The sequence below is a fragment of the Silene latifolia genome, chromosome 3, assembly GCF_048544455.1.
Source record: "Silene latifolia isolate original U9 population chromosome 3, ASM4854445v1, whole genome shotgun sequence".
Classification (NCBI taxonomy): domain Eukaryota; kingdom Viridiplantae; phylum Streptophyta; class Magnoliopsida; order Caryophyllales; family Caryophyllaceae; genus Silene; species Silene latifolia.
The window spans coordinates 13,892,508-13,907,977 of record NC_133528.1 but is presented as its reverse complement, the minus strand read 5'-3'; the positions used below and the strand labels follow the sequence as shown (position 1 = coordinate 13,907,977).

General features: G+C 33.8%; 1 protein-coding gene across 1 annotated transcript; it reads right to left on the bottom strand.

Annotated features, from left to right (window-relative positions):
- Window positions 1-3,045: 3,045 nt before the first annotated feature.
- Window positions 3,046-4,675, bottom strand: LOC141648706 (cytochrome P450 CYP736A12-like). Its single transcript, XM_074457427.1, has 2 exons — window positions 4,247-4,675; window positions 3,046-3,873 (listed from the first exon to the last, which is right to left on the bottom strand). The coding sequence occupies exons 1-2, from the start codon at window positions 4,673-4,675 to the stop codon at window positions 3,046-3,048; spliced, it is 1,257 nt and encodes a 418-aa protein (XP_074313528.1).
- Window positions 4,676-15,470: the final 10,795 nt, after the last annotated feature.

The window sequence follows — 15,470 nt, the reverse complement described above, 5'->3', positions numbered from 1 at the left end:
CCACTCTCCCCTTCTAAAGCTCACGGCCGAACCATACAAAGAGGGAGTCTCTCCTCTTTTGTAACCTAATTGTCATTTGCAAAAATACATTAGGGTTTTGAGAAAATTGCCTCTCAAAATTCGGATCTCTCATCCAACAAAACCTCACAAAACAATCCTCTCAATATTGCAAGGCAATTAGAGGATTCAATTCTAGCACAAGGGCATTTCTCGGACAATCTTGGGTGCAACAATTAGGAGGAGATCTACTTTGATCTCTCATTGCCGAATTGCACTAGGACCGGAGGTTATTGCTTAATCTTTATCGTTTCATTATGTTTTTCGTTTATGACTATTAATCACGTATAAAATTTGCGTTATAATCCTTCAATTTATGGGTTTTATACGGATATTTCCCTATAAAAGGGATTCATCAAACATCACCTAATTAATCACATTTAAAGTAGTTCATAGATGGAGTTTGTTGAATTGCCCCCAAAGAGTAAAAAATCAGTTCTAAGTGCATTTTTGGTGTTGTTGCTCATTCTTGCTAGGTACCATGGCTTTTGGTAAAAGAAAGTCCACTCAACAAGGGGAAGCAAATGCACCCAAACCATTTGTGGGAGATGAGAGGTTAAACACCGACCTTAAGAAGGACTTCAAGAAACTAGAAAAATACCATCCCCTACCCATCACCAAATTCCTACACCGAGAAACCCACCAAAAACCAGGCCTTGAGGAACTCACATTACAACTCTTGAGTAAGGTGGGATTAGAGAGATACATGGATGTATGTGCGAATACATATCAATCTTATACCTTTGAGTTCCTCACCTCAATCAACATTACGGGGGAGGGGGCCAATGAGAGGATAAACTTTCTACTTAACAAAGAGTGGCACTCCATCACCTATGACGAAGCCTGGGAGGTGATGGACATCACCAAACCTCCTACCCTTGTTAACCCACCCTGGAGGAAGCTTAATCAAGTATGGTGTGATATCACGGGGAGGCAAACCTAAGACCATAATAACGAACTCTCTGCCATCACAAACCCTGATATCCGTATCTTGACTAGGTTTATTGCTTATTTGTTCCCGAAGGTGATAGGGTACCGAATTAGGCACGGCTTTTTGTCCATTCTTGTATTAAGCACAAAAAGAGAAGGGAGGCTCCGATAAATAGCGGGGGCTTGATAACCTTCTTTGTGGCTCACTATGTGGGAGAGATTCCGGAAAACCAAATCCCCATTTGGGGGAAATGCCTTCTACAATGCGCAAGGGTTGACGGAAACCCACATGATCCAAGTCATCAATGACATCAACTTCTCATTCTTTTGGCTAGGGATGGGGAAGACTCCATACATGATCCTCCCCCGCAATGCTCCGATTCCTAGTGGCCGCCGGGCCGCACATTCTTTTGCCCCTCTGATGAGGATCATAGAGAAAATGTGGAAGAACAACAAGGGTCAAGGATAAGGAGAAGAAGAGTGGCCACTCCACCGGTTGTTAATGTGGAGAGTGAAGAAGAGAGGGAGATAGAGAGGATTGAGAGTGGCCTGACCATACAATACACACCTATGTATGAGGCGGGCACAAGTTCAAGCACACCTATTTCCCTTGGCAACAAAAACTGTTCGACTATTTCAATGAATCCCGGGGAGTTTCACCCAAATTAGTGGGAAAACTAGTTTAGATCCCGCGCAATAAATACGCGGTATTTATAGAATTTTTATTTTTATATTACTTAATTAAGTTATACCCCGTGCATTAAATACACGGCTTATAATTTTTTTTAGTTTTTTTTTACTAAATTAGATATATGATAGTGGTATCTCGTTAATTGTTCATTTTTCTCATTATTGCATTTTGCTTTGAGAAATAAAAAGTTGAAACTGAAAATTAACTAAAAGAATTGAGTAGCATGTTGAAATGTATTTTTGTAAATAATATCTTTTTTATAACGCAAAGTTAATGACTCCAATTTATAAATTTTCTCATTTTTTTTTTGTTTCGAAAGTAATTAAAACGGTTTAATTTTGTTCATACATAGTATATGAGTCAAATCATTTTCAAATAATAAAATCAGTAAATAATAAATCATAGTTTGATACAATTTTTTTATTAAAATATTTTAATTAAAAGATTATAGATTCAAGTTTAGTCAAAAAAATATAATTTGATGAAAAGATCAATTTTAATGAAAAGATAATATGTTAATGAAATAAATTATTATGATTATTAGTTACCTTAGTTAATGTATACATAAGTGTTATTAGTTACCTTATTTAGAAAGATGCTTTTTGGAGGGAAAATTTGTGAGGTTGCCTATTCATTTAGTAAATAGGGGATGGAAGTTCACACTTGGCAACAACAACAAGGCCAAAGGTTGGAAAATTTGGATCAATGGCGGGTGGCATGTGATGCACATGCCAATTTGCTGGCGAAAACCGAGGCATAACAAGTGTTTGGTGAATTAACTTCTCTAGTAAAGCTTTAAAGTTTAGTTGTTTCTTTTCTTTCCATCACATGAAAATTTCCTTGTTTTCTATTGTTCATAGCCATAGTTTTAATTAAGTTGTCTTGTTAATCCTTTGTTAGTTGTAGCATCTTAATTAGTAGTGACATTTAGTTTAGAAATCAATTCTTTAGCTTAACTTCCTTCAACTGGGTTCGACCATTACTTCCACTTTACTATTGTACTATTGTCTTTGTTATAAGTAGTAGAGTCTAATTAAGGTTATAATTTGTTAATTTAGTAGTTAATTCTAGTTATTACAACACCTAGTTATTTTCCTATCAGTTTGTCAGGGCCATGGCATGGTAAACTCTGCTTAGCTCCGATTCTGAAAGGAAGAAACAAATGACGGGATGAGATGATTAAACCTCAAATGTTAATGAATCCACACATGACAATCAAAATATGACGTAAAACTGTAGAATGTATAATTGAAAACTATTATCATAAAAGCGACTAATATACTTACAAATGCGAAATTGAATTCATGAAACTATAAAAAATGGACAAATACATTATTGAGATAAGCTAAATGAAAAATAAATATGTTTTAAACATTATGGAGACGGTATTTGGGGATCAACACCAAGTCATTAGCCATGGACATAACAAGGCCAAACTTCTCCTTCAACACTAAATCTTCTGGGGATTTACCATCAGCCATCGTCCAGTCAAAACAATGAACCAACTGAGATAACAACAACTTCACATTCAATAAACCAAGAAGAGTTCCCGGGCATCTCCTTCGACCGAACCCAAATGGAGCTAGTCGGAAATCTTGTCCGCTAATCGTATCAATATCATTGTCTATAAACCTCTCAGGGTGAAACTCCTCACAATTATCAGACCATATACTCGGGTCTCTACCAATTGCCCATGAATTTAAAAATATTTGTGAACCTTTGGGAATTTTGTACCCATCAAATGAAAATTCTTCCATGGCCTCATGTGGAGCAAATATTATAGGATATAACCTAAATATTTCCTTAATTACTAAATCTAAGTAACGAAATTTAGGTATATCTATTTCTTCAACAATTCTATTCATTCCTACAACACTTTCTATTTCTTTCTGAAGTATTTTCATTTTGTGTGGGTGTTTTAAAAGAGATGCAAGTGCCCATCTTACGATGTTAGTAGCACTATCGATTGCTGGTACGACTAAGTCGATTAGAATGGCTTTAATATTATCCCTCTCAATTGTATATGACGGTCCACTACTAGGGCAATTGTTATTTTTCATTATTGATACCATAACATCTACTAAATCTTTGTGAGTTCGTTGTTCCCTTTTAGCTTCGTCTTCGTGGTTGCTGATAATCTTCTCTAACACATCGTCAACGGTTACCATAAGCTTTTTGATTCGCCGTTTAAGACCCTGAAGTATACATAGATGTCAAATTAAGTCGACCAACATTTTAATTAATTAAAGGTTAAACTAATGGGGCGAAGGGAGTGTTTTATGAAACAAGAAATTCTATAAACCTCAAAATACATCATTAATTGAAGTGAGAAATTTGTTATATATGCTCTTCCTTAATTTAAATATGAAAAATTATATGATAAATATATATTGGAGGATATATATAAAACTCAAAATACATCATTAACATGTGATATCTGTGCATATACTCTTATAGTAAACCCAATATAATTGGAATGAGTAATTTATTATAGTTAGAAATGAGACAATTAAAATTTGTGCAATACTATATAAAATATAGGTATATAAGTTTGTAATTGAAACAAACCTGAATGTCAAAGGGAGCTAGAAAAGTTAGGTAGTCGGAAATATTGAGGGTACCGGAAAGTCTCAAGGCCTCAAGGACAACAGACCTAAGAGCCAAGTCCTCTTTAGGACTTCCATACAACATTCGATATATCAACTCTTCTAAAACACCACCCACACTCGCTCCAACTTCAATAGGCTGATTAGCCTCCGAAGCATTCTTAAGCGAACACACTAGTTTCGCAATCTCTTCCTTCCTTAACCATGCAAATGATCTTATTTTAGAAGCACTTAAAAGCTCCATCACACACAATTTCCTCACGTTTCGCCAATAAGCGCTATATGGGGTAAATATGACCCCCTTTGAGCCATATGAAAGGTCATGTGAAACATCGGACATGGGTCTCTTTGCACAAAGGACATCATGGTTTCTAAGAAGGCGTTCCGCCATATCGGGTGATGAAACCACGATAATAGGCATGGAGCCTAGTTTAAGGTGCATAATAGGACCATATTTCTTGGCTAGGGTTTGGAAACTACGATGTGGTAAGCTCCCTACTAAGTGGAGGTGTCCTATTATGGGTAACTTTGGAGGACTAGGAGGTAAATGTGAAATATTGATATCTACTTTCTTTGTTAATTTGGAGGTTAATATTTTTGGTAGTTTGAATAGTTTCATTACTGACCTCCATGAAGCTAGTAGTATGCTAATAAAGACTACTATGATGGGAATGGCTAGAGAAATCATTGTTTTTTGTGGATAAAATTTGGATTGCTACTTATTTTTATGATATGAATTGTTGTGCAACAAAGCAAAGGTATTTATAGTGAAATTATGGAAGTAAACCCGTGTGAAGTGCATGTTTTTTATTGCTAGAAATACATTATGAAGTATATTTTTAGCACATGTTCATAATAGTGACAGATACATCATTGTTCAGCAGCCATAAATATACATTTCTATTATTCATGTATGTTCACATGGCCAAAATATAAGTGAGGCCAAATATTATTTTGTTTGTTTCTATTATTATTATTTATTCATATCGTATACAAAGACTAATCCAACTTGCTTCACTTGGTCACTCTGAACTAGTTTCAACTTTAGTTTAATAAATTAGTTTCTGAGTGTTGATGTCATAACGAAAAACCAATGATCGGATAAGCATATGAATTCAAAACGCGTGTAACCTAACTTGTTGAGTTTCACTGAACGTGCTGTAATATATATTACTCTCTCCATTTTCCTATTTTTACCTCATTTCATTAAAATATACGAATAATAGAGAAATGAGATAATAATCATACTCTCTCCGTCTCCGTTAATTATTGTCATTTGGTTTTGGCACAAAGACCAAAGAAGGAGGAGAAGACCAATAACTAAATGACAAGTGGAACAAATTAAATGAGATTGATCAAATTACTCATCAAATTCATTCTTAAAATAGAAAGGATATCAAATGACTGAGATACCCAAAAATGAAAAAGGACATCAAATGACCGAGACAGAGGGAATAATTCGTAATAGAATCAATGTAGATAGGTTTCCAAGTAGTCTACATTGGTGCTTAAACGAAAGAAAAATTTGTGAATTGTGACACTTAAATATAAAGAAAATAGTCTCAAATCGAAAAAGGAGAGGCTCTTTTAGCATATATTACTCTGTGAGAGATATAGGGTTCCTTTGCTTATCACAATATCGGAAAAAAATATTATATCACAACGGTAGAGGTATAACCAGAAACGAAATTTTTAGGTAGCAAAAGGTCTTCTTTTAGTTTAGTTTGTTTACTAAAACCGCGATTTTAAAAATTTTCGAGTAGCAACAATAAATTTTGCTTAATAATTTTAGCCATTGTTACTGAATTAACTTACATTTTTGTGTCAAAAGAGGTAGTTTGTAGGTCACAATTATATGTTAAATTAGCCATGCGAAACTTTTGGTGGAATACTGTACCGAGCTTTGTTGACTCGTTTTGTAAAATTGATTCCGCTATTGTAGCTTTATTCCCTAACCCGCCCCCTAACAGGGGCGTTTCTCATGGGGTGTAGGGGGTTCATCTACACCCCCTTTTCCCTAAAATAATTACAATTTTGCTAAGTGAGCACATAAATTTTGTGGGTCTAGTGGTTGTTAAGACAATTTTTTAGTTATAGGTTGTGGGTTCAATCCTTGTATTGACCAATTTTTATCCAATATCAATATCACCATACATTTTGTCCAACTAAACAAAATTTTATTCAGAATAGTCGATATTTTCATTGTTAGAAAATTTTACACACACCCTTATATAAAATCCTTAAATAGCCTCTGCCCCTAATGTACTCTTGTAACTTCGTAGTTTCTATTTAATTTATCGCCCCATTTCGTCAAGAAACAAAATTAGTCATGCGTGTAATCAAATTAATAAATATCTATTCAAACAATATCTGAATAATAAATTGTTGGAATATGTGTCCTCCGACAAAAATGCGATCATGACTGTCGATCATGATGATCACATGTTTAAGTCTCATTTTAAGAATACATGTGGGAAATAATATTTTACAGTCAACTGGTCCACACATATCGGTAATGATTGGCTGACTAGAGTTTGACATTACTGTCGTGCGACGGCGGTGATCAGTTGATCCCCTTAGGTCATACCTAAAGGGTAACCCTCATATTTGAATATTTAAATAATCGTATGACGATACGAGTTAATTAAATTACTTAAAATTGACGGACAATTTTGAAAGTAATATTTACGTGTCTCATTGTAATTTGATTAAATAAGATACGGTCTAAGTAATCGAATTGTTTTATTACTTAGATGAAATTATTGTTTACGGAAACAATTAAAACAGAATGAATAAATTATTATAAATACAGAATGTTGTAGTTTATAATTCGAAAACACTTTTTGGTACAAGTAATTATGAATTACTAGGTTTATTTTATAAGTGACATATTTTATTAATATGTTGATTTTTAATTGTTAAAAATACATTTTATACACATAATGTCTTGGAACATGTTACATGTGACAAATTGACAAAATAATGTGTAAAATGGACTTTCTATTTTACACAAAGGGTGGATTAGGGTATTAAGTGTGCTTTATATTTTATTTAAAAGCATAATCATTAACCTAATTGATAGCCATGCACACCTAGTTGCTTTTGTGAAGAGCATCTTGGTTATGCATTGGCCCTTGTCACCACCCCCCTACCCGGTTTTGTCATAGAAAAAGACCAAGGGTTTTTCTCTATATTTTCCTAATATACACTACAATCATGTGTGGGTATTCATTCATTCATTCATTCAATATCTAAAACTTATAGAAATTTTAGAGAGAAACTTACTCCTTCTTCCCTCCTCTCTTGACCGAAAAAGCAAAAGACCAAAATAATATTTTGGGTCAATTTTAATAAGATTTATATTGTTCTAGTTCAAATAATATTTATCTTTTAAGAGGTTATCTTGGGTATACATCTTTGGGAGGGATTCTATCTTTGAATCCGTGTTCTTCCATTTGTAAGGAAAGCTCAAGAACAAGTGAGAAGGAGAACTCACTTGTGCCCTAAATCCGAAATTACTATAGTAAGAATGACGATTTCTTCTCTATATTTATTTATGTTTGCATGCATAAGATCAAGATTTAATTTTACGACTAAATTAAATATCACATATATGAATATGTTGAATAATGAGATTAATAATTTCTAACAAGCGGTATCAGAGCGCCTTAGGTTGTTTGCATGCAAATCGGTTATTGTTTTTCCGAGTTATACGATTAACAAACAAAACTTATAAATTTGTGTTTATTATGAAATATCACAAAATTTATTATGCATGTTAAAGTTTCTGGTCCTAAAATGTATTTAGGATATTTTGGTTTATTTATGGATTTTTATTGTTCATTTTATATAATAATGGCATTAAAATGTGATTTTATGATAAAAATGTCATTTTTGGACTAAAAATAGATAAACTTAGATTTTTTCAATGGTTTTTGGATATGTTTTCACATATATTATCTACTGACGGCCTGTAAATGTTCATAATAAAATGAGTTTTTATTCTCGAAATATGGATTTTTCAAGTTAAAATCGTATCTAAAAGTGAAAAGGTAATAAAAATAATTTTTCTCATATTTTTATGGTAGTAATTGATAAATCCGATAAACCGCAACATTGTTTTTCTCAATAAATTTTCGAAATTTTTAACCTAAGTTTTTGAGCATTATGAGTGTCGTGGTATTTTTCCAGAATGTTCATGAGTTTAAATTTCAAATTTTGAAATTATTTGAAATTTTTATGATTTAATTTGAAGTTTATGGAATAATTTTGTATTTTTGGGTCCATTTATGAACAATATTAAGAAATATAAGTTAATTATTGTCAAATGTTAGTGAAGACTAATTTTGAGTCCTAATATGGTTAGGGTAATTAACTAGTACATAAATATGATTTTATGAAATTATTGTGATTTTTAAAAGGTTAAATCACGCAAATCCGTAAAAACCGATTAATATACGATATTGGCTCCTTAAAGACGATTTAGCATAATATTGGGCATGTTCATACATATTATAATGCTGCATTTTATTTATGATTGTCATATTTTAATTTTATGTAATTTTTGAATTATGTAATTTTACTTAGTATGGCCTTAGTTGTTAATTGGTATTGCCCGAAATGTATGGGAATATCGATTCGGTTGTAATTTATTGTGATCTCGTATCACCGTTTTGTAATTTAATAGATTTATTTTTATTTTAATTTCAAATGTATAATAGGAAATTATGTAATTTATTATGTAATTTATTTATTTCGGAGTACCTTGAAGACGGTGCCACTCGAGAAGGCGATCCATCAAAGAATGTTGCCTTGATTTGCGTGCCAAGACCGAAGTTCATGGGACCAAAGGAGTTGGTTTCCGAATTTGTAATAGTTTATTAGATTTACTATTTTAGGAAGGCTATACTAGGATTTATTTTTATGCTTTGCATTTTATTTATATGTTGCATGCATCGCTAAATCGTCATACCTAAAATATACATTGTCATTTTTATCGAGTTTATCGACCGTGTCAATTACAATTATCGTAGTTCACCGCTTTAGTTCACTTAAAACGTGATAGATAATAAATTGGCATGACCTCTCGCTAAAACAAACAATTGAGACTTAGCCTTACCAAAAAGTAGAAACCATGAAAACCTATTTCGCGAGGGAGTGCACTCGGCCACCCTGGGGTACAAACCTTGTTACGTAGGAGAAGTGGGTGATAAATGTCTATCCACCGAATTTATGTGAGTAAAAGGTATTTCGGCACACCGTGCCCTAAGTTAATATAAAATTGGATCAATGACACATTTATTCGAAATTTGGGTTGAACTCAACGAAAGTATTCACGACGATTTCCGGATGTGTTTCGGGCTAGAGATAAATATTAATGTAATTTTATCGACCAAGAGTTCTAAAAGTAGAATCGATTAAAAGGTTAATCCACCAAGTTATGTTAATAAAGAGTATTTCGGCACATCGTGCCCTAATATAAGTTGATATGTTTTTGGGTCTTGGAATCATTTATCAAGTTGGGTAGAGGTAACTAGATAAATGCAATAAAACTTGTTTAAATTAAATTTACAAGTATTATTATTATTGTGAAAACGACAAATGTTTTATTCCTTTTTTCTATTTTCGTTTTGTAGACCACTTTTATTTCTCATAACAAATGGCCGCACCAAACACCAACGCCGCACCTCTCACTAATGCTTCATGGCTCCGATCCTTCATGGATCGTTGTAAACTTAAAAAGAATGGGTCAAATTTCTCCGATTGGGATGCCCAACTCAAATTAGCCGCCCAAGGTGACGACAAGCTTCGTTACCTCACCGAGGCCTCTCCACCCGAACCTAATGCTAGGTCGAGTGCCGCCACTAGGGAAGTATATGAGGCTTACCACAAAGAGTCCGCCGCAATGAAAAATGTGTTGATTTTTGCGATGGAGGCGGATCTCCAAAGTAGAGCCTTCAAAATGGGCACCGCTAATGAAATCTATTCCAAACTTGTGACAATTTTTTCACAAACTCCGAGGATTGTCCAATATGAGGCGGCCTCGGCATTCTTTGATCTCGATTTCAAGGAGGGCCAAAAGGTTAGCCCTCACGTGCTCAAATTGTTGGAGCTAGTCGAGACCTTGAAGATTCAAAAAGTTGAAATCCCCAAAGAGCTCATTGTAGATAGGATTCTACACTCCTTATCCAAAGTCAAAGCATATGTTCAATTTCGGGTGAATTTTAACATGCAAGACAAGGACGTGTCTCTTGAAGAGTTGCACAAGTTACTTGTGCAAGCCGAAAGAGACATGGGGTTAAATGTTAACCCACCTAAGGATGTGCTTAACATAAGCACCAAGAGTAAGGGGAAGTTCAAGAAGAATGGGAAAAAGGGTAAGAGGCAAGCTCCCATGTCCACCAAGGCTAAGACTTTGAAGCTAGCACTTCCAAGACCAAGAAGGGTCCTCTTGACAAATGCCATTATTGTAATGGTGTTGGACATTGGAAAAGGAATTGTTCCAAGTACCTTGGTGACATCAAAGTTGGAAAAATCACTCCAGTAGGTAAATGACTATCCTTTCTTATGTTTCTAATTCAACTATGGTATTTTGATACAAAGTTGTGATAATGTATCCCCTTTTTGTTGTAAATAGGGCCTCCTCCAAGCAAAGACAAGGGAAAGGAAAAGCAAGCTTAAGAAATCATCAAGGAGCTAGGAGTAGCTTCCATGAAGCTTGGCTTTTTATTATTGTCTTATTTTAAGTTGTGTTTCAGATTTTTAGAACTATTTTGATTTCCGTGTTCGACATGGAAATGGTTGATCCTTTCTAAACAATTGTTGTTTTTTGGATTTTGGTGGCTTGGTTTGCAACCCAAGTCACCCCTTTTATCGTATTTCTTTATTCTAAAAAATTCGTCTTTATATACTTGCACATAGAAACATATGATCATCTACTTAAAGTGATCCAATAGACAACTATAATGATGGGATTCATTATATGTCCACAAGCTTAAGGCTTGTATACGATCAATTATAAAGTGATGTTGAGTTGATGAACTCTCCTAAAGGAATGTCAATTACCAAGTACACTCATCAAATCTAACACTATTAGTCAATCTATGGGATAGTCTTCCTTATACTTCAAAATCATTATTTGTGTCTCATAAGCTATCTTTGAATATCTAGTGTATTTATTCTAAAGATAGAGTGAGAGAAAAATGAAGACACAATAAATGCAAAGATAATTCGTATACTTGAGTAAATGAGATCTACGAAAGAAAGAATGATTTGTATACCTAAATAAGAAGTATACACGAATAGATTAGATCTATGGTCTCGAATAGATGAGATCTACATGATAAAAGAGACCAAGTGAAGTAATCAAAAGAATATGTTCTCAAGATAACTACACGGGGAGACCAAAAGAAAGTTTTGGAAGAAAATGACTAATGAAAAGTATTAACAAGAGATTTGGCTAGTTTATGAACAACACTTGACCATGAGTTTCAATATTGATATTTACTTAAGAGCCTAAATGAAACAAAGTTGCATCCTTGAAAATAAATGAGATTTATGACTAAAAGTTGCAAAGAAAGATATGCCAATATCTAAAAGAGCTAAGTTAATTGTTAACCATGCTAGTGTCATTACTTAACCTCATTATGAAAATGAAATGGTTAAACCTCCTTCCGGAAAAGGGTATTTTGAGAAGGACGTGTATTAAATGAAATTCACATTTAAATAATGACATTGCTACGCATCATTTTAAAATGAATGAGTTAGAGATTAAAAATCTCTTTCCATAAGTTTAAGATTGAAACCTTTTCTAAATAGGTATTTTGAAAAGATATGTTGGGAACATATTTGGTTTTATCTTAATAACTTGGCAAAGCAAAATGTATTTCAATTCTTGAAATGTTTCGATTGAGTAGTCAATTGCGAAACATGTGGAATTGAGTGGGAGTTTGAAATTATCATGTGAAGACATGAAATTTAGTGGAAGCAATCATCTTGTAAAATTTATAACTCATTACTCATTGAGAATGACGAGCTAATACTATCTTTCACAAAGATATGTTTGAGTTTTCAATTCTGGATGAAAATGGACTATGATGAATCCAATCACATCATGGGATGTTGGATAAGTATTGAGATATACACATCAAATCAACGAGAAACGTAGGTTATTCATGTCAATGAAAATGGAATTACCATAAGCAGTCATGGTCATTCATTGAACCTAAAAATGGTTGATCACATGATTAAAATTACTAATGTTTCCGCCATTAGAATAATCATTCACATGTCCATTAATGAATCATATGCATAAGAGCATGATGAATCATTGGCAAGCCATAGAAGAATCGTCATGAATTCTCGAGGAGAACTAATGAGCTATTCCAGTGTTGGACAGAACACTCTGTTATGTGACAAGAAGTGGCACATATTGAAGTTCGAACACACGTAAGGATTTATGAAAATCCTAAGCTATTCAAGCTGAAAGGAGAAATAAGAAGTTTGAAAAGATACTTGTTATAGTAAGAAGTTACTCAAAGCTAGTATTTTCTAATATGCTAGGACTTATGAGAAGTGCTAGGCTTATCATCTTGACAATTGTTGCAAGACCCTACAAAACGTATACCTAGTGCATTGAGAGTTGGTAGAACACTTGACCAGTGCAAGTTATATCATCCACCACAATTCGTTGGTTATGTGATAAACAACAAGAAAGTTCTTTCAAGATAAAGAACCTGAACCTAGGTCGGGAACCTAGATGTGTACTTGGTAAGGTTCATGTTATGTGAGACAAACATGAAAATGAAGGAAAATGCAATTCAAGAGTTTGAACACATGGACACATGGTATGTCAAACTCATGTTGCAAACGACTAGTGTTTACACACTTACGATATACATCACAAGGTTGTAATATGTATTGACTACCCGAATGTGATGTCGACATTCGTCGTTTGAGTTATTAACTCACCACATACTTTGTTACATCCAAACGGGTTGTAGAGACAATTGAACCCCGTTAAAGTGAACTAGGATTAGCATTGTATTCGCCCATAGTCACTTACGTGAGGTGACGTCTCGAAGTGACTAGAGTGTGATGCGATTGATGACAAGTTCAAGTGCCATGGAGTCATGTGAGATGACTAGTCGATCACATAGGCAGACTGTTAGGAACACTTTGTCGAGCCTTATGACCGCTTATAGAGTTCTGGAAAAATTTATATAGCCTGGTCGTGGCGAGAGCTACTATAGTATTCAAATGAGTCGATTCTTTTGACTAAAGACTGTTCACCTAAGGTGGAACAGTTTCAGATTAACTTTGATTTATGTTACTACGACCTTCGTAAATGGGGTCAAATGGGCATATTTTGGGTTATGATGGATGTGGCTAGTCGAAGGGAATAAGTGTGATATAAATTGTCCATCTTTTGTCAGGGTTATAACAAGATCTCAGGGCCACTCGAGGAGTAATGAACTGGAAATGCGTGGCCACGCTCGGAAGGTATCCATGGTGGATAATTCCGGTCAATCAGTTATTCTCCAGATCGAGGAAACCACTCTAGATATGATCACTTGCAAGTACGACCTGAAAGACACCTTGCATTGAGTGGGAGATAGTAATAGGACAAGAGGATTGGTGACGCACACTTGTCGAGGACAACTAGGAGATTGTTGGAATATGTGTCCTCCGACAATAATACGATCACGACTGTCGATCATGATGATCACATGTTTAAGTCTCATTTTAAGAATACATGTGGGAAGTAATATTTTACAGTCAACTGGTCCACACATATCGGTAATGATTGGCTGACTAGAGTTTGACATTCTTGTCGTAGTGCGACAGTGGTGATCAGTTGATCCCCTTAGGTCATACCTAAAGGGTAACACTCTTAATTGAATATTTAACTGATCGTATGACGATACGAGTTAATTAAATTACTTAAAATTGACGGACAATTTTGGAAGTAATATTTACGTGTCTCATTGTAATTTGATTAAATAAGATACGGTCTAAGTAATCGAATTGTTTTATTACTTAGATGAAATTATTGTTTACGGAAACAATTAAAACAGAATGAATAAATTATTATAAATACAGAATGTTGTAGTTTATAATTCGAAAACACTTTTTGATACAAGTAATTATGAATTACTAGGTTATTTTTATAAGTGACATATTTTATTAATATGTTGATTTTTAATTGTTAAAAATACATTTTATACACATAATGTCTTGGAACATGTTACATGTGACAAATTGACAAAATAATGTGTAAAATGGACTTTTCATTTTACACAAAATGTACCGAAAAAATAGGGTGGATTAGGGTATTAAGTGTGCTTTATATTTTATTTAAAAGCATAATCATTAACCTAATTGATAGCCATGCACACCTAGTTGCTTTTGTGAAGAGCATCTTGGTCATGCATTGGCCCTTGTCACCACCACCCCCCTACCCGGTTTTGTCATAGAAAAAGACCAAGGGTTTTTCTCTATATTTTCCTAATATACACTACAATAATGTGTGGGTATTCATTCATTCATTCAATATCTAAAACTTATAGAAATTTTAGAGAGAAAATTACTCCTTCTTTCCTCCTCTCTTGACCGAAAAAGCAAGAGACCAAAATAATATTTTGGGTCAATTTTAATAAGATTTATATTGTTCTAGTTCAAATAATATTTATCTTTTAAGAGGTTATCTTGGGTATATATCTTTGGGAGGGATTTTATCTTTGAATTCTTGTTCTTCCATTTGTAAGGAAAGCTCAAGAACAAGTGAGAAGGAGAACTCACTTGTGCCCTAAATCCGAAATTACTATAGTAAGAATGACGATTTCTTCTCTATATTTATTTATATTTGCATGCATAAGATCAAGATTTAATTTTACGACTAAATAAATATCACATATATGAATATGTTGAATAATGAGATTAATAATTTCTAACATAAATATCTATTCCAGGGCCGTCCCGGAGTTATCGGGGGCCCTGTGCGAATTTTCAACTTGGGGCCCTAAATATATTTCAATTAAGAAAAAAAATTATGTCTTGTATAAAAAAAAATATTTCACGTGGTTCATACAAAATATCATGATAATAAAGTCAATTCACCCCTCTTTTTATATTCGTTGAAGCAAGGTCATTAATTTGTTTTCATAACTAAATTTCTCCAAAATCCA

Coding starts and splice junctions, on each gene's coding strand:
- LOC141648706 (XM_074457427.1), bottom strand. CDS start 4,675: ATGGCGGAACGCCTTCTTAGAAACCATGATGTCCTTTGTGCAAAGAGA. Junction 3,874..4,246: donor TAGCTCCCTTTGACATTCAG/GTTTGTTTCAAT, acceptor TGTATACTTCAG/GGTCTTAAACGGCGAATCAA.